Consider the following 20,285-nt stretch of genomic DNA (forward strand, 5'->3'; position numbering starts at 1 on the left):
AGGGAGCATCTTGGTACCTAATCCGCAATTCTTACCTGGAATCAAGGCGTTGTGTGGCCATGTATCAGCGACTGCATTGCTGGACTGATTGACTGCTTCAGCGTCTAATCAGCAACTGGCTTTGCTGGCCTCTCTTACGTCCTCTCCATTGCGATTTTGTGCAATTTGAGGGTTTCAGTAAGTTCCGGTCATCCTGCAATAAAATTCGGGAAACTGACTTTCCTTACACCAGATTTCTTGAGTCTTCCTTCCCTCCAAATTTAAGAACAGTGGGCCGGGTCTATCAAAAATAGAGAGCCTCAATCCGCTGGACTTTCTGCGCCACACACAGGAAATGTGCTTGGAGGTTCATTCCACTGCATGTTTGTAGGCAACCAGCAGCAACATGGGTGGCGAACAAAACATGGGATTCCTTCTGGTGGTTGACGAGATCACGTTTTACTCCAAGACGTGTAAATCAAATTATTCTTGAAATCACATAGAATCATGTCAGTTTCAGACGCCCACAAACCAAAGAGGCCATCATGTTCAGGTGGGATTTCCGATTTGTAAAGTGCATTTTCAACAGAAGGCATATCAAAGCACTCATACTGCCTTCAGCTCGTAAGGTTTGCGCGGGTTTATCATCGCTTCCTGATCCAAATAGGATAAAAGAAAATCTGGCTACGCGTGTCCCCGACTTGGAAAATGGTAAAAAAAAATGCGGCAGAAAGTGGTGAGCAAACATGCACTAGTATGAATGTAAACCAAAATCACAGAGAAACGTAAATTACTTGCTTCAACACTCCGCAGGACCTTCGGTGTCATTCAACCAGAAGCGTCGTCAAATCATCGATTTACGCAGTTAGTAGACACAGCTTCTGAGAATTTCCCATATTTCAGTCCAAATAATTTGTCAAGTTATAGGCTGACTTACACCAAACACAATTTTGCTGGGTGATTTTTGAAACAAAAAGCCGTATCAATGTCTTCATGGACCAAAGTTATCAGCGATGAAGCCAGATGCCATGTGAAACCGTTTTGAGTACCCGGTTTACTGCTCAGTACTGTCAGAAACACGTGGTCATTCAACGAAATTATCCACATTTGTCCTAGAACACGCCACAAATCATCAGCGTGCACACATTGTTGAAAGAACTTTGCCCAAATGATCAGTCATTGAACAAGGTGATCAAATTTGCCAATGATACACTGGTTAGCAAGCACTTTGTACCGCAGACCTATGAGATTTGTGGTGGACAGCTTTTTTCACACTGTCGCCATACGTGTGTAGGGCAAAGTTCGATGTAAAGGAGGCGCAGAGTATAAAATTCCAGACAGATGAAGCTTCAAGTAAGCCTAGGTATAATGCATCATTGTTCGCTACTGATTGCGTTCCTGTTCTGCCTCGACCGTGCTACATGGTTGGAAGGCGCCGGTGTCCACAATTGGTCCTCGATATTTAACCAAAAGCCGTCAAAGAACTGGGTTGTCCTTGTCGCCGGGTCGAACACATGGGAAAATTATCGGCATCAAGTATGTTTCAGTTGGCGTTTTTATTGTTTTGTGTCCCGAAACTTTTCTAAACCACTTTTATGATTTCCATCTCTACCATTTCCACGAAATGGTTTTCGAAGCGGAAATTTGCACTAGTGGTTCCCCAAACAGTTGTGTTCTACCTAATTATATATATGGCCGTAATGATTCACTAAAAAAACGGCTGATCAAATCCATAACTAATGGGTAAACATTTCTTGGCATGCGTTGGTTTTCGACAGCATTTCCTTGTCGTGCTATGATATTTCATTTTGTGTGGGGTCGATTCCACAGACCTCTTAAGCGCAGATGCTACTGAGGTGCATACCGTGATTCACCTTAGTCGGAGACAAACATCGTCACTTGAAATTGTTTGGGTGATCTTTAAGCCACCACAAATCATCTAACCTTCCTTTGTAGCTTCATCATATTTGAGAAACTCCCCTAGACTCCGCGGTACCGCAGTACTTAGAGTGACCTGATTAACAAACTAGGTCTCAGAAATCTCATCATAGACCACTCACATTGCAGCGACATCAGTTGTTACACCAAACAGATCGACTTTGAGAGCACCGGAATTGCCATGCAATTGAGGAAGTAATTTTATACTACTTGGTAAGATCGACTAGTGTTTATTACAAACAAACGTATGGAATATCACTCTGATTAAATTCACCCGTCCGCTGGTGCCTTATTTGTTATGGGTTTATATAAGAGCCGTATGTAAAACGGTTACACATATTGAATGGGTTTGTATCCAATAATAAGATCCAGTTGGTGCGCATGTCATCGTTTTGACACTTGACGAACTTTGAAGCTGTGGTCCACACAACCCCCGGAAGCCTGGAATACCGCTTCCTGTTCTTAGGTCTTGTCTTCGAATTCCTTCGTGAAGTAGAACATGCAACCGATTATTTTTCAAGCCTTCGGAGGCTCCACGTTCAGTGTCATGACTCCATCGGAGAAGCTGCAGTTGTTCAGTCGTTTAATTGTTAAAATTATTGATCCACTATTTAGTCATGTTTATCAGTGATTGCTTGGCTCATGGGGGCCTCTTTGAGCCTGTTGCCTGTACTAGCTGGCATAGAGAATGGACAACCCAACATTTTCTTGCTCCTACCAAATCTTCAGCATTCCGAGCCCACAAAGCTTCTCAACCCATACAGGCGCTCGTATTTTGCCAGAAGTCCGACTGTTCGTCGAGTGACTTTGTATTAGCTACCCGGAGGAAATCTAGTCCGAATTTCCAAGAAATTTAGACTGTTGTCTGTGATTCAATACTGGAATCTTGCAGAGAGCACTTTCGAGTAGGAGTTAATGACAGAACACACCGTGTCCGAAGGTTTCGAAGGCTTGTCGATGGTCAGCTGAGGTGTGCTCATCATCCAATTTCAGCAACAATAGTGCAACATAAATCAGCGACGAAAAAACGCTTGATTCGGGTTTACACAGATGCTGTGGAACGAGCGACGCCACATATAGCTAATGCTGATGTGCTCTGTCGGTTGGTTGCAGTTTGGTTTGAGTAAAGGAAAGTCATATGACGAAGCGGCATTGGCTTTTCCGAAGTTACTCCTGCAGGTCTCCAACACGTAATCATCACGAGCGTCCGCCGTTGTCCGCGCCTTTCAACTCCGGTGTTGAACCCACCCAAATGAGTCGCGGAAGCGCTAACTCTGCCTACTTGTGCATTCATGTCTTCGACAACCACAATAATATACGGACTCTTATCTCACCAAAACAAGGCACTCAGGACACCGTAGAAACTACCTGTGAAGGCATCAATGCTACATTCTCTTTGAGAGAAAGCAGAGAGAACAAATAGACAGCGTGTTTACTGGATATTCTTGAAGGTGTAGCAAGGAAGCAATTATCAAACCACTCAATGAGAAACCATTCAGCTCGGTGATCTAGAGCAAACAGCAGCGGCTTCCACATCACCAGAGGCGCGCAAGTGGAAGTGAGCGCAAACTCATGGAGAGATCAGTTCGGCAATCCCAGTGGGATCTTAAATCCTAATTTCGGAAGATACGGAAAGCGAGTCCGGCGAACAAGCATATTGTGCAGCTTGCTTTAGATTGACAGACGAACTGAAGAATAATTTCCGAGCTTCTAAGGCTGTGGCGACCGACCTGACCGCGGATATTGCAGTCGACGACAATGGAAAGCAAACGGATCCCTCAGGTATTGATAACGTGCCTACGTGGATGTGGCTACCCTCGGGTTGAGGATAGGGAGAATACCGGATATATGGTAGTGAAGGAAAGATGGGAGGCTTCATTTGTAGTCTTTTCCGCTTACTCGCCCTGCGGTATACAGCAGACCAGACAACCGAGTTGATGACACCAATCGCATCCGATGTAACTTGAGATCACTTGTTAGCGTGCAACCCATGTTTGTAATTCGGCTGTGATACTACCAGTGTAAGGAGGAATTCCCTCCACCACGAAGTCCTTTATTCGCATGCACCAACTAAGGAGTCAAAATTAGGAAACACGAAAGTAAACGTCTCATCTGTTCATAGTTTTCGAAAACAAACATTCTCAAGAGTCTGACGCTATCGTAAACGGACACACAAGTTTCGTAGGAACATTCACCTTCAATTTGACGCGGCGCGGATCTTCGAGAAGGCCACAGACTACTCACGTGCCTGATCAGTAGTATCCAGCGTTCCAGTAGGACACACAGTGATGGAAAATGTGTCTACGAGAACGTCGCTACCACTTGGTTGAGGAAAGTGTGAATACCGGCTAGATGAAAAGAAATGAAGGGAAGGAATGAAGGAAGGATTCAGTAGTACTCACCCTGCGGTACACAGCAGACAAGGCAACCGGGTGGTGACACCAATCCCGGCCGACGTGACATGAGATCAATTGTAGGCGTGCAATTCATAATTCGCATAATCTGTGATACCACCAGTGTAAGGAGGAGTTCCCACGAAGTCCTTTATTCACAAGCACCAACTAAGGAGTCAAAATTATGGAACACGAAAATAAACGTCTCATCTGTTCAGAGTGAAAAATACGCTATTGTAAACGGACACCGTAAAGCATTTCCACAAGTTCCGTAGTAACATACACCTTCATTCGGACGCGGCGCGGAGCTCCAAGAAGACCACAGACTACTCGCATTCCTCATCAGTAGTATCCGGCCTTCCATTTGGACACCCAGGGATAGAAAATGTCTTCGATTAAGGCCTTTATCCCAAGAGCCTAGTTGCACTGGTAGATTTCCGGATTGTGCAGACAGCCAGAGGAGAAGTCCCAACCCCCAACATGGATGATTTCTATCCAATGACCAACCTGGTATGGAAGGCTCGATGAGTGTCACATATACACTGCTCAGTGCGTTGTTGAGGTGTACAAACCGCCAGCCTCTTGAGATCCTATTCCCCCTCTCCGACAGACCCAGATACACCATACACTGACAACAGGCGAACAGGAACACCCTTTGAGGTCCTTCCAGGTGTTCGTTTCATCTAGAGGGCTCGTGGATGAAGCATCTCCAATACCAATCCGTGGTCATTAAGATGATCGTAGTTCTAAGTCAGACACACAGTTGGTTAAGCAATGACCAGATGTAACATCTCATGATCAACAATTATCACTATTTCATCTTTATGAGTAAACACATTGGTGTGATGAACAATCTCGTTTGCTTTATTCTCTTACCCGAGTGAACAGCTGTTCCTGATGATATTCGATAGTGATGGAGATTGACGGCCGTGGAAATTATCCAGCCATTGATGTGCAACCCGTTCAAGCATTTGACGCACTCGCTTCCGAAAGAATTACCAATACACTTTCGACATAAATTTTGGCAACGCAAAATTAACGCAGTTTAATTGTTATTCATAACGGCATATGAAACAAAACAGCCATGCCGTGTTATCACGAAAGCATTCTATGAGAACCAGTGTGCCAGCCATGAAGCCAACTTGTCTCATGTAATGGTGTCCGGGGAAGCGAATAATCCTTAAGCAGCTAAACAATATTGACAATAAGTTTGAATTTACCATACGACGATTTGAGATGTTTTCGTTTCTCGGAAAAATCCCCATCAAACCGCGGCGCAAAGTAATCAGCTGCTCGTGGCCAATCGGCTCAGCCCCCTAGTGATTGCCGGTGTTCGGGACTCTCGGGAGAAGCATGAAATGCTCAGTACAGATAATTCCCAATAAGAATGCATCGATTGCATAGTGAACCTGGACGTTCGGGCAGAGCTTGGCCTCAGATTTAAAATCCCAAGCAATGTATCTCAGCTCGGCAACAGCGAAAATATCTGACTAGTTAGTTGCCGTGCCCAGACTCAAGAAATTAATTAACGGAAACGCCTGAGAGTAGGTTACATTCGAATTATATGCGCAGGGCTAATGAATGAGTCCAAATGCTTTTGAAAGAAATGATACTCCACCAACTATGGATGCTTCCTCACCTGTCATTTGTTTTCTCATTCAGGCGAACGTTTACCACGCGTATCAAGTCGTGCGTAAAAACAAAGTTCCAGCGGAGAATATAATCACCTTCGCCTACGACGATATTGCAAACAACCCCAAGTAAATAGCACTTACAATGTTTGCCATCTGATAGTAATTAGACCGTAGAAATCACTTTCCGCTATCCGGCTTCGAAGTGTCCCATTTTCGAGCCGTAAATTTCACCTATATAAATCACGAATGGAATGGGGTTGGAGTGAACTCCGTGCTTTTGTGCGTCAACATAAACTTTCGACCCTTTCATGACATTTCATGACACCAAACGCCATATAAACTGATGCAATCAACACAATCGATACCGGATCAAATTCCAGTCATTGTGGTATATCCTCGCTGGTGAATAGCGAATTTTAACTACGTTTAATTTGTCAGTAGTCTGAAATTAATAACGTGAATACCAAGGTGTCGTTTGGATGCATCAGCCAGCTGATGATTTGGGGCGGACAACCCAGCTGTCTTAACACTTTATAATACAGCTGATTGCTGGGATTAGTGGAGGAAACCTTCTCCTGACTTGAAAAATTAATTCTTGCTTCGAGGTTGTAATAATCGTAAGCCGTTTATTGCCCAATCCAATTACAACGTTCAAGGGCACTGGGTGAGGATATGCTCATATAATCTGTTACTAGTGGTGTTTCGCTGTATATTCACATAGAAAATTATTTTTTCACATAAAATTTTCAATGTTCTATGTTGTCTACCTACCGCGATCATTGTGGGAACTATACATCAGTTAAAACTTAATCTTGAGTGTGCCACACGGTGCACTCATCGGCGTGAAAATTCCTTGAAAAACGGGACCAGAAACCGAATTCAAACGGAAGTTGCGAGCATTTCATTTCCTTCCATTTGACCTGCATGTTAATTTCTTCCAAAAAGCACATTGCCAATTTTTATTCCTTTATTCCAGGAATCCGTTCAAAGGCGAAGTGTTCCATGACTACGAGCACGAAGATGTTTACAAGGGTGTGGTAATTGACTACCGTGGAAAAGTATGTCCATGCGCAACAATTAAATGAATTTGTTCCTTCTGTAACACAAAGTGCAAGTGACATGACACTGCGTATAAAAACACAACAGTAACCGTAGGGCAGGCTAACCTATTTTACTACATTACATAACGGTAAATTTAGTTGAGCGAACACTTGTCGTAAGGTGATAGAGAACTCTCTCAGATACAGAGAGTTGTTCATGAATTCTATGCATCGACCATCTTCTGGAAACTGTGGTACCTCCTGGATTCGCCATTGGCAAACAGCATTCGATGGACACTGGATCAGGGTTGGCTACTGGTTCCAATCAGAGTTCGTCTTGGCAACCTGTCAACTGATCGTGCCTGTTTAACTGTTTCAGGACGTCAAGCCGGATATCTTCGTGAAAGTACTGGAAGGCGATAAGAACCTTGAAAAAGAAGGGAAGAATGTGTTAAAAAGGTGAGTTCGCGCGGAAGTAGACATTGCTGATGCACTTTCTGATCACAGCCATAATTCTAGTGTTGCAGGTCAGCGTTTTCGGATTTGCGAAACGCCTGTTTATTATTCTCGTACGTCATGTGGTACATAACCTCACAGGAGTCAGTCAAAAAAGATTTGCTCTACTCCAGGAGAAACCCGGTTTATCAAATTCAAACTATGCGTTATTATTATTATATCACAGGCATTCATCCCCACTGGTAACAAGTTTCCAAAATGTTCAGATATGCTCAGTTGTGAATGGTTAACTATCTGCCCGGTCTTGTACAACTTGCGGTCGGTGGATCTTGGTTAGCTCGAATGCAGGAGTTGTGTTAACTAAATGTTCAGTATGCTCAGTTGTGAATGGTTAAATATCTGCCCGGTCTTGTACAACTTGCGGTCGGTGGATCTTGGTTAGCTCGGATGCGGGAGTTGGGTTAACTCATTGTGTTGTCTCAAACAATAGATAATCGAAATCCAAGTTCACTTGCAGTCTTGTTTATTGATTGAATAGTAGTTTCTCAATCCCGTATTGCCATCCACCGATAATGCTCTCATCTTTTAGAATACCTGCCTCATCTTGGGTTCCATGTGGTTTGTTAACGTCACAGTTAATCTTTTGGGAATCTTTCCACGGCTTCTTGACCCGCATATGACGAGATGGGGGCATAGAGAGACAAGCTAGGAAAGCGGAAAAACGTTTAAGCACTTGCAAATCATTAATCTCTCATCCGGTGAGTTATACACTGTATGGATGTTGAGATGGAGAAAAAAAGATAGTCTTTATAATAGGTAATCAAGAGCGATAAAGTCTCTTGCAAAATGAGAACAGTGTTATTTATCAACGGAAAGAGCCTTCACTCAAACAAACTCCGAAAAATCAGGCTATAGCACAACAGGAAATCAGAAAAACCAATCAAAATGAACTACTAAAATCAGACGTCGGATTGATAACCAATCAAAAGTGGGGAAGGAGACCGTGACACAACAGAAATCGGTAACCGATCAACAAGACCATGAACAAGTGGTCCTCAGAGAGAAAATACTCGAGTTCCGGGAATGCAGACCATATACAGCAACTGCATTTTCCGACAGAATATATCGTTGGGCATATTCAGGGAATACAGACCGCAAAGCAGTGCACCTCGAAATGGACCGGCAGGTATGCTATCGTCAGTCGCATAATATCAGGCAGGTACGGAAGGACTACCGACTCAACCGTTCACTCATGATGTCACTTCGGTTGGTGACGGAACATTTGCAAACCGATCACCAGGATCAGAGAACAGATGAGCACTCTCTTGTTCAACGACCAACAAACGAGCATATGGCTTCGTGGATGTCCGTGTTCGAAATATAGGTTCCTCTCTCACCTTGATTATAATATTGTTTCTCAGTAGTGAATACACCATGGGGATATTTTCATAAACAGATTTAATTATGCTGCCGAAAGCGTGATTTCGAAAGAGCTGAGTGTCACCGTTCCAATGGCAAGATGATAAAACTAGCTAAATTGGAAAACTGCCTCGAACCACCTTCATACATTGAAAACCATAGGAGCTACTATATCGCGTGATATGACAGCTAACCATCAGGCGTTCGAAAAATCCACTGTTCATTCCCATATTCATTTGGTCATGCAAATAGCACACTAATGGAATTTAATTTAGCTACTGATTATATCCAGTAGCATGTACCAAACAATATTCTGACCTGTGTGTTCGTTATCCATTCACTTCATTCGTGTTAAGTGCTCCGTAGATAAGCCGCATAGGAATTGTGCGGATAAATGACTCAAAGTTGAACACATTTCTTTTACACATCATATAATCGTGTGCCATTGACAGAAATGAACAGTGGAACTTTTTATATCCTTCTAATTACCAGTTAACCGGGGCCGTTCACGTTACCACAATCCGGCTTCTGCAAGCTATGACAAACCCATATTTTTCGGGAAAATTGCCGCTTCCGCGGCTTTTTTTTATTGTGCTTTTCTATGTGCGAGAGTGCCATCCAATAAGCTACTCTTCAACACCTTCCTCACATTCCCGTTCCCCTTGCAGCGGTCCTGATGACAACGTTTTCATCTACTACACTGGCCATGGTGCGCCTCACTATATTACCTTCCCTGAGGGAAGTGTAAGTTTTGTTAATATTTCCAACCAAGGTTAAAGCACACAGCTTTTCCGATAGGAGGCTGAATTGTGACCGGAGCGAAGAGGCGCATTGTCACCCGTGGTTCCTTAGAAAACAGAGTATATAGTTGGGTACAACTGGCCTACACATTCACCGAATGATGGAAAAGACGTTCGGACGTCTCTCCCTGTCAAGTTCGGTAGGCCTTGTCAAGGTGCTATATTGATCATATTACATAGATTTCGATTTGCTAATTTCAAGGTCGCTCAAGTCACATGATTTCGCAGTTGATCCATTGAGACTGTTGAGCAAGCGTAGATACGATAAACAAAGAAACTGGTCATATACGGTCACTCACGAGACGTAGATGATACGAAGACTAGATGCTCTTTTTTTTACTTCTCAAGAGATAGCCCGAATCTTTGGTAATATGAATAGGTCCTCATGCACTGTATAAAAATGCAGTCTGTGATGAAAAGCCATCCTTGTTGGAAATCATCATTGGTGCGCTTTGTAGTTGCAACATTTAACCGTTCGTCCACGGGCTGTCGGCCAACCGACAGCCTGATTTATCCGCACTTAGTCAGGATATAACGTCGCTCATCCTTCAATCAGCGGAACCACATCACTGGTGACTTCCTCCTCGAATGACAATTCATATAGGTAATCCATCCGCCCTGTGAAATATTGTTCCTTCTGTACTAATTACAATCTGTCAGTAGTGAGATGACATTTGGAATTTTTTTGCAATTCAATGGAAATCACCCTAAATTTTCGCAAAACATGATTAGGGCTTGGATTTCCTCCCCGGATGGACTTGACTTACGGGACGGCAGTTCGCTTCTCAACAAGCAGTACAAAACGTATGCTGCAATTCTTTTTAGCAAGGCCTCATTCACTCTAATAGGGGCCCTTTGTCCTGAGCGCATTCATGTGGCTTTTGAGTGTTGTATTCATTTTTTACTATGCAACCAAACATAGTTAAGTCCATCACGGTGAATGGGATGTGGAAATGGTTAAAAATGGCCGTGAAATTGACACTCGGAGTGATCTGAAAATACCAAACATATTAAGTCCATCACGGTGAATGGGATGTGGAAATGGTTAAAAATGGCCGTGAAATTGACACTCGGAGTGATCTGAAAATTAGTCGTCCCAACCGGCAACCCATTATTCTGAATTTGTGACTGCAAGCTTATTCACACTAACATTGGTCTTTGCGTGCCCTTTCCAAGGAAGATTTACTGGCTATCACCAGGATAGCTGACTAACACTACAGAGGACTTGGTGGCACTGATATTCCAAGAAAACAAAGACAATACACAAGGTATTCGGTGATAACTTCAGGAGGACTAAACAAAGCGCATTCAACCGTAATCCTTCAACTGATCTTGGTGGATGGTATTTCCAAAAACTCAATAGTCGTTCAGCTATATAATTGTTCGAGCTCATAGGAACTTTCTTTTGTGCCTTGCTACAGCTCGCTGCCACGGAATTGAACGGTATCCTCGTCAAAATGCATACAAACAAAAAGTATAACAAGTTGGTGATTTACATGGATTGTTGCTACTCTGGTTCTATGTTTCGCGGTATTCTTTCTCCAGATGTGGGAAGTAAGTGGCGTGTTTTTTTTCTGGCTCTCGTAGAGATCCGGTGATATGGTTAAAATACCGCACTGGCCACTACAACAAAAAGGAAGTTGCAAGCATGGTTCATGCTTTTTCTCTTGTGATCCTTAAATGGAGGTAGTCTCTGGCCATCTGTAAGAAGCCTTTAGCCGGATAGTGAATAATATCCAAGCTTCACCTCTGCTGTTGAACTAGTTTCAGCTGGTTAGAAGAAGTCACTGTAATATCGGTGCAACACCTGTGATATCTGGGGTCCCTTTGCAGTGACCACCATTACCAGGTGGATACCGTCTTTGCAAATTATCAAAAGTACACTTCCACGGATCAAACAACAGGTATAATACCAGTGATGTGACTACCCTTCTGACGGGGGTTTTACCAGAGAAAAATCATATTACATATCTACACACTGATGTGATTTGGACGGCCAAACACAAGCGTGTTTGGCGACCTTCGTCAAGTCTGATTCCATGAAGTGATTAGGATTGAGAGAAATTCGAGGACTGCGCCTTTCTCATTAACCCCAAGATGCGTGGAAACCATGGTATTCTGCCAAAGACTTTTCAGCGACCCACTGATTAGTGTGTTTGCTTTCGAATTCTTGGAGCTACTCGTTTTCTGTGACACACCGTATATCAGTTCGTCGATAATATAACTCACAGTTTGACACTTTTTTGATAGTGATCCACGTGTTCTCTTGTGTAACCCCTCCCACCGAAAAAACTGCAGTCTTTGTGACAACGTCAGCCAAAGAAAATGAAGAAAGCTGGTCTATTAATTGCAATGACAAGCGAGTCGGTGTTTGTCTAGCAACCGAGTACTCGTATGGTTGGATTACAGATTCGGAATACGTGAGTTTTGTCAAAACTGTTGCAGATAAGCCTGTCAGTTGTGGATAGATAGTTCTATGGTAGTCGATTTGATTCTCTAAACCACTTGGTAGTGTACGATTAACGAGTTAGCCATACTCAATTATTAAGAAGTGTAAATCTTCAGGTGACAATGGAAGCTGGTGTTTCTGCAAGTCGGCAAATACTACTAACATGTGTGAACACTCGGCCAAGGTTTTGTTTTGCCTTCTGGAACTTCTTGCTCGCGCCCCGCGCAGACGTATGCTGTTAAAACCCCCGCCCCTAGATTTGAACATCGATGCTTGCGCCTATTCAACCATCATTCGGCTAACGAATACTTGGTAGTATGTGGCTTGCTAGGCAACATAGTATTTGACGGTGCCGTCAACGTGAACTTGTCCCATCGTTCCAAAACTGAACCTCAGAATACAGGTAGGCCATGTGGAGTGACATGGTGGGATGTTTCATTTCTGGATTAGTTCAGCTCGCATCGAGCTCGGCAAAGCTATATCGCTGACCGGCCCCGCTACTTGGCACGGAAGGGTCGGTGTTGAACACGGATGATGATGGTGGTGATGATGATGATGATGATGATGATGATGATGATGATGATGATGATGATGATGATGATGATGATGATGATGATGATGATGATGATGATTGCCCCAGAGCCTCTAATCCTTAACATGTTGATGGGTATAGCGTCCTGGCACAGCGTAGTGGTCTGTGATTCATTAGTAGTAGGCTTTGGTTTATTCTTTGGTTGTCTCACCTCTAGTGATGGTTTTACTAGCCATGTGTTACGCGCGCGTGACTCGAGCAACAGTACGAGAGGCGAACACTGATGATTCGCTGCGGATGACGCCGATGCTCATGATGAGGATGATGATGATGATGATGACGATGATGATGATGATGATGATGACGATGATGATGATGATGATGATGACGATGATGATGATGATGATGATGACGATGATGATGATGATGATGATGACGATGATGATGATGATGATGATGACGATGATGATGATGATGATGATGACGCTAGACTTCCTGAACGTTTCTTCTTAACAAGTCTGTCGAAATGAAGCACAAAAACAGAGTGTTCAGCAGAATAGACATTCATTTGGGTGTCACATCGCAATTTGAGTCTTTCTATTTTCTCGCGCACCCTACCTAATAACGAATAACTAGCATTCAAATATTGCCCTAGCAGACGATACTTCCTTTCAAAAAGTTCATCCAACATTGCAAGCCAAGTTGGCTGGGTCATGTGTGGCGCATGTCCAATTACTGGCTGTCGAGGGGGGTGTTGTAATCCGTGCCCACTCCGGATCGTCATAAACCTAAAGGTGGACAGAACTTGACATGGCAGAAGGGAATTAAGGATTCCATGAAAAAGTTGTGTTGTATGTGTATGGTGTCCCGGAACAGTGGACTCATCACTGGTTCATCAGTAGTATGTGTCGTTCCATAGCTCGGTTGTCTTAACTCTAGTGATTTCACTTGTTTTGCCTACATTGGATCCATCTCAAAGTTGTGCCAGCTGATCCGTCTGCTTCATATAGCCTCCCTTTGTCATTTTTTCTCACCCGCGCGCAGAAAGACTTGAAAAAGCGTACACTGTATTAACAGTACGATGAGGTGAAGAGGAGGTCTGTATCCAATAATAAGATCCAGTTGGTGCGCATGTCATCGTTTTGACACTTGACGAACTTTGAAGCTGTGGTCTACACAACCCCCGGAAGCCTGGAATACCGCTTCCTGTTCTTAGGTCCTGTCCTTCGAATTCTTCGTGGAACGACATAAAGTAGGCACAGGAAACATTCTTGTCACGATGGAAGTCAAGCTAACTCCTCGGTGACAGATACACTCACATAGGGCCTCATCGAATCAACTCAGCTTGTTCAGACTGTTTCTCCCGCCAAGGAAAAGCAAATCAGTTAGACAAACTACGACAGAGTATCTCACCGCCATGTTTAATCGGAGTGGTTTCCAGTTGGTCAGGACCACCAGCTTGATAACTCTTGAAGTAGAACATGCAACCGATTATTTTTCAAGCCTTCGGAGGCTCCACGTTCAGTGTCATGACTCCATCGGAGAAGCTGCAGTTGTTCAGTCGTTTAATTGTTAAAATTATTGATCCACTATTTAGTCATGTTTATCAGTTATTGCTTGGCTCATGGGGGCCTCTTTGAGCCTGTTGCCTGTACTAGCTGGTATAGAGAAAGAACAACCCAACATTTTCTTGCTCCTTCCAAATCTTTAGCTTTCCGAGCCCACAAAGCTTCTCAACCCACGCAGGCGCTCAGTGGAGTGATCATTGGTTCATCAGCAGTATGTGTCGTTCCATAACTCGTGTGCCTTAACTCTAGTGGTTCCACTTGTTTTGCCTACATTAAATCCATCTCACACTTGCGTAAGCTGATCCATCTGCTTCATATAGCCTCCCTTTGTCATTTTTTCTCACCCGCGCGCAGAAAGACTTGAAAAAGCGTACACTGTATCAACAGTACGATGAGGTGAAGAGGAGGACCAAATATAGCAATGTGATGAGATACGGTGATATGGTAAGTCACAAAATGTCACTGAGAGAATCAGTTGAGTCATTGCGAAGAGCCAAACTGTGATGAAAATGAGCGTATTTGTCGACATGACAGTGGCATTTCGTCACCCTTGAAAGGTGACGGTCAAGGTTCAATATATTTGATTAGGGATTTGAGGATGCATAGACGAAGTTCAGCAATTCAGCCAGTCCAGGTATCTAGATATGCATGACTAGCCCGTGTCATCTTTTGCATAACCAACCAATGACATTGGGTGAGTTGTTCTTTGTACCTTCTGTTCTATGTTACAAAATAAACTCAAATCTATATGAATCCTCCACAAGTAACTCAGGGGAAGAAAAGGTTTACACGATGACTGAAACTCTCATCTGAGAAATTATCACTTGAGGAGCCAGTGAATATGTGGCCACGTGGTGTGGTTTCACGTGATTGAACGATGAGTGACGCTGTGCGCTGTCTAAGTGAAAGCCAGTCACACTGCTGATCAATCCCTTGTGGTTGAACGGTCAAGTATTCAACCATTGGCCGGAAGGTCACCAGTTCGTCCTTCCCTCTGGAGTGAGATGCGCACTGCTGCTGAGTCCCAATAAAAAGGAAACAGCCATATACCGCATCTCGGTGTTTCAGCGTAGATTGTTTTCACTGACCGGATGAAAAATCCATTCAGAAGAGAGAATTCTGCTAGGCGACAAAAAGCGAAAATGCACGATTACACGGGTACAGGCGATCGATATAAGTATGCCACAGTCTCATTGTGGTTCGATTCACGTTTAAACTATACAATTTGACGACGTCTTTAGCGAGATATCCAGCTGAGTTAAACCATTCAGTGAGATATTCTGGCTCCATGCCAACCTAAGACCCATTTTTATGTACACATCACTGGTGAACGAGCTATTTGTACTTTCTACCGAGTAGTGTGTGTCATTACAAGACTTTCTCTGATCAAACACAATGATGCTATGATTTCCTTCATTTTGTAGTCCTGAGATGTTGAAAAGCTTGGTTTGAATATTGGAATAATTTATGCAAGTTTTATCAGCTAACAGGCAACAAAATCGAGAGAGCTCACTGTTACCGAACTAGCGAGTACCACCAAGCCGATATTCGGGATGTACGCCAGTAAATCGAATACTGTGCCTCGGTGCGATCCGCAGAAATTTATTCAGTGTAATCTTGAATTTCCTCACGGACCTGAACGAGCAAACTTGGATGATTCGGTGAACATCAGTGCTGCACACTAGTGTTTGGGAAACAGTTTCGGAAGTGATGTTTATTGATCAATCGGATCCTTCAACACGAACACGTGGGACCTAAGTGTAGAACCTCGGTTGTAGAGTAAACCGCTTCTTCATTGTGTGGAATAAGACGCAATCTTAGTTGATAATGCACTGATAGGTGTCTGTTTATCGTTTATTTCAGGAGATGGGAAGGCTGCCAGTTGGAAAGTTCCAAGGTCATTATGATCTATTAACGCACCGGAATGATGTGGCAATATCAGTATGTGTTCAGCGCAATTTTCGATATTTCGAATTATCTATGGGGATAGTCACTACATATGCCATCATATGTTTAGGGAACAACGTGACCATTGAACAGTCCGATCCCAGTCTAATTAGTTGGGCAGCTTTGAAATCGATTGTGTCAATTACTTCAGTGACAGAAACGCTTTCCACCATTAGAGTCGATATCGCCCCAGGCCTCCCAGTTAAGTGCAGGCACCTACCTTTTCCCACAATCAGCGAACTGGTCAGGTTCTCTACTTCATATCCCAAACTGGTGTTACTGCCAGTGTCTTAAGGGATTTACCGTAGTTCAGTTTTGCCCGTTTGATTTGGAAAACCAGCTATTTGAGTGATCATGCTACGTTCGGCTACCGGAGAGGCCGTTCCTCTCTCTCGATAGTGAGAACATGGGTGATTGGTGCACAAACCTCAACTACGTATCACCCGGTCTGTGAGATAATCATCAGCTTCTCTGACTGAATGACGTATACAAGAATACATACATATAAATATACATGCATACATACATACATACATACATATATACATACATACATACATACATATATACATACATACATACATACATATATACATACATACATACATACATATATACATACATACATACATACATATATACATACATACATACATACATATATACATACATACATACATACATATATACATACATACATACATACATATATACATACATACATACATACATATATACATACATACATACATACATATATACATACATACATACATACATATATACATACATACATACATACATATATACATACATACATACATACATATATACATACATACATACATACATATATACATACATACATACATACATATATACATACATACATACATACATAAAGACATAGAGACATACAGACATACCTATATCCACACAAACGTACACACATACAGACCCAAAGACAGAAAAGCGGACACATGAATGGACGCAAAAAATGCCCAATAGACATTACAGTAATAAACAACTAGACGGAAAGATGGAAAGCTTGACAGGTAGGCTCATGCATAGATAGATAGATAGATAGATAGATAGATAGATAGATAGATAGATAGATAGATAGATAGATAGATAGATAGATAGATAGATAGATAGATAGATAGATAGATAGATAGATAGATAGATAGATAGATAGATAGATAGATAGATAGATAGATAGATAGATAGATAGATAGATAGATAGATAGATAGATAGATAGATAGATAGATAGATAGATAGATAGATAGATAGATAGATAGATAGATAGATAGATAGATAGATAGATAGATAGATAGATAGATAGATAGATAGATAGATAGATAGATAGATAGATAGATAGATAGATAGATAGATAGATAGATAGATAGATAGATAGATAGATAGATAGATAGATAGATAGATAGATAGATAGATAGATAGATAGATAGATAGATAGATAGATAGATAGATAGATAGATAGATAGATAGATAGATGGACTCGGTATTTTCTCCTCAATAGTGAGTATTCTAGGAAGACAATTCTCCCAGTCATCATTGACAAAGCGCCTGTTGACAGCAAATGCTGTCCAACTGTTTTCTTCGTTCCAGCCTAATGTTGTAGATATAAAACCCTCTTCTCGGGTGCATTTGTCCTCAATGTCTCGACGCCTGATGGAGGCCGCTACCGAGGAAGAACACGAAACTGCTGGGCGAAACCTGCACCGTGCACTTCAGGTTTGTAGTTTCTTTTCTCACACAATTCATCTCAAAAATGGGACTGAATGCACGACGAAAAGATCGTTTTAGGTAAGAATTGATTTGTTTAGTGGAGAATACGTGTTGAGGATTCATGGGAGCAGGTAAACGGTAATCAGTTTAGTATTTTGGTGGCCGTTTCTTGAAAACCGAACGTGGTCCGTTCAGTTATGCGAGAAATCTTTTATAGTCTATCGATAACCTCCCACAACTCACCCTCTTGCTTTTTTCAGCTTGGCCACATCGTCAAGGAAACGTTTCACGACATCGTCATGGATGTGACAACCCACCATAAGCCAAAGGGCTTACCCAAGAGGGATGAGGTCATATGTTTCGAGGCCGTATTCGATCAATTCCAGACGCACTGCTTCACAATTCAGCAGGTCAGTTGACCTCGTGGTGCACGCAAACATGTGTGCACAAATATGTATGCCTTATTTGCCAACGCATTCACGCTTGTCGTCACCTAAGATTAGCATCCGTCCCAAAGAACTCCTGGTTAAACGTCCAACAATCGACCTTTACGGTAGGAAATTTCGGGGCAAATCTGGTGCTCACATCACTAACACTCTCATCCTTTCCTTGAAATTGGACGTTCATCCCGAAACGTGGTGTTCAACAGTTTGTGGGTTATTTTCCGAGGCGAGTTTATGTCTATGTCCGTTATCAACAGGGCGAATCATAGAAGGTGGAAAGTGATGTAGGTTAATCGGAATATTAAACAATACGAAAAGCTTCTATCATTCGGAGTGAGCATGTAAATATACCAAGATTGACAGCAGCTGAATGAGGTCGTCCGAGTACAGTTCAGTTCAGTTCAGTTCTCAGTTCAGTTCAGTTCAGTTCAGTTCAGTTCAGTTCAGTTCAGTTCAGTTCAGTTCAGTTCAGTTCAGTTCAGTTCAGTTCAGTTCAGTTCAGTTCAGTTCAGTTCAGTTCAGTTCAGTTCAGTTCAGTTCAGTTCAGTTCAGTTCAGTTCAGTTCAGTTCAGTTCAGTTCAGTTCAGTTCAGTTCAGCTCGTCGGACAAACCCTCTTGTCCTTCGTGGCATGAATAAACGCCTAGCCGTCCTAAACCGACCACCACGACAGGGTGATTGTTTTTTTTTCGGAAGTGATACTGGATAGTTCTAATGAAGGGTTCGTGTGTGCAACACTGCTAAAGAGTGTAGTGAAGCAATATTTGGCCAGCAGTTCTGGTTAAAGTTACTGGTATTGTTATTCAGATCGAACAATTTCGAGGAACATTTACCGAACAAATTGACGTCCAACCAACAGAATGCTGCGATAAAATGGTGGGAGGAGAAGCTCGAGTTCATACTGATATTTCTGTTTCATTTTTTCTGTGTGTCGTGGTTTCAGTGTTTCAAATACCTGTTGATGTAAATCACAAAAACCATTCTGTACACAGTAAGTTCACAAGCACAGGTGAACCCAAAACAACCCAGACACTTCCCTGTACGGATGAATAACTTTTATAAATCTGGCGAATTATTAACAAGCCAGGTGGTCTCAATAGGTTTCTCTTCCCTCACACTCACGATCGGCAGCAGTTGCAACCAGGATCCCATCTTGACATAGAAGTTCTTCACCATTTAAAATACCTCATTATCTGCAGAGTAGGATTAGCAACCTAAACTGGACTATTCAGATGGCTGCTGAAAGGTGTTGGCCAGCTCACGACCAGTTTTGCCACTTTCGGGGCTCAACAGGTAGGCGCACATCCTGAGTTTTCGACAACCTTCTGTTTCAGTTGAGCATTCATTTGAAGCAAAACACCATTAGTGAGATGCACCAGGATTCCTTGGAAGCATTGGTCAAAATCTGGTAGTTTGGATTCAAGTAGAACATGAGGTTGACGGGAACTCGCGGACTGCGACTATCTGCTGAGCCCAAAGACGAGCGAAACCGTTCATAGTAGTACTACGTGGATTTCCCACCATTTCACTAATCTGCTACGTAGCTGAAGACTTTCGCGTGTTCTTTGCTAACAGTGAGGGAGTTTATATCAAGAAGCTTCGAAATGTCCGAAGTTCAGATATGCTGATACTCCCCAACACCTCTCATAAGTAATTTTTCTAATCTCGGGCCCAGTATCCGCTTGGAGTTTATACAAGAAGCTTCGACATGTCCGAAGTTCAGATATGCTGATACTCCCCAACACCTCTCATAAGTAATTTTTCTAATCTCGGGGCCAGTATCCGCTTGATCTTTAGTGTGCATCACTGACAATCTTCCACACTCTTTAGCAGAGTTGGCACTTTTTTCAAGAATGCTGAATTCTGTTGGTGTATCCTAGGGTGAATCTTGTGTGAACACACATTCCTGTTCCTTTGATAGAATTCTTAGGCATTGGTCCAA

The 20,285-nt window shown here is 42.6% G+C and overlaps 2 protein-coding genes across 2 annotated transcripts in view; one reads left to right on the top strand and one right to left on the bottom strand.

The window, feature by feature from the left end:
* Positions 1–484: 484 nt before the first annotated feature.
* Positions 485–20,285, bottom strand: part of T265_08555 (hypothetical protein) — a gene marked incomplete at both ends in the record, with an annotated part of 48,834 nt that continues 29,033 nt past the window's right edge. Inside the window, 2 exons of the mRNA XM_009174400.1 lie at positions 485–633; positions 4,162–4,265. Of these exons, the coding sequence (XP_009172664.1) occupies positions 485–633; positions 4,162–4,265 (253 nt within the window). The remainder of the gene's footprint in view (positions 634–4,161; positions 4,266–20,285) is intronic.
* On the top strand, positions 1,348–18,312 carry T265_14615 (hypothetical protein; the record flags this gene model as incomplete). Its single annotated transcript, XM_009174429.1, has 11 exons — positions 1,348–1,515; positions 5,973–6,070; positions 6,921–7,002; positions 7,364–7,443; positions 9,528–9,603; positions 11,081–11,213; positions 11,910–12,079; positions 14,563–14,652; positions 16,072–16,149; positions 17,783–17,908; positions 18,163–18,312. Coding segments are annotated over 11 exons (1,251 nt in total), but the record flags the coding sequence as incomplete, so codon positions are not given.

This window comes from Opisthorchis viverrini, assembly GCF_000715545.1.
Source record: "Opisthorchis viverrini unplaced genomic scaffold opera_v5_228, whole genome shotgun sequence".
NCBI classification, from domain to species: domain Eukaryota; kingdom Metazoa; phylum Platyhelminthes; class Trematoda; order Opisthorchiida; family Opisthorchiidae; genus Opisthorchis; species Opisthorchis viverrini.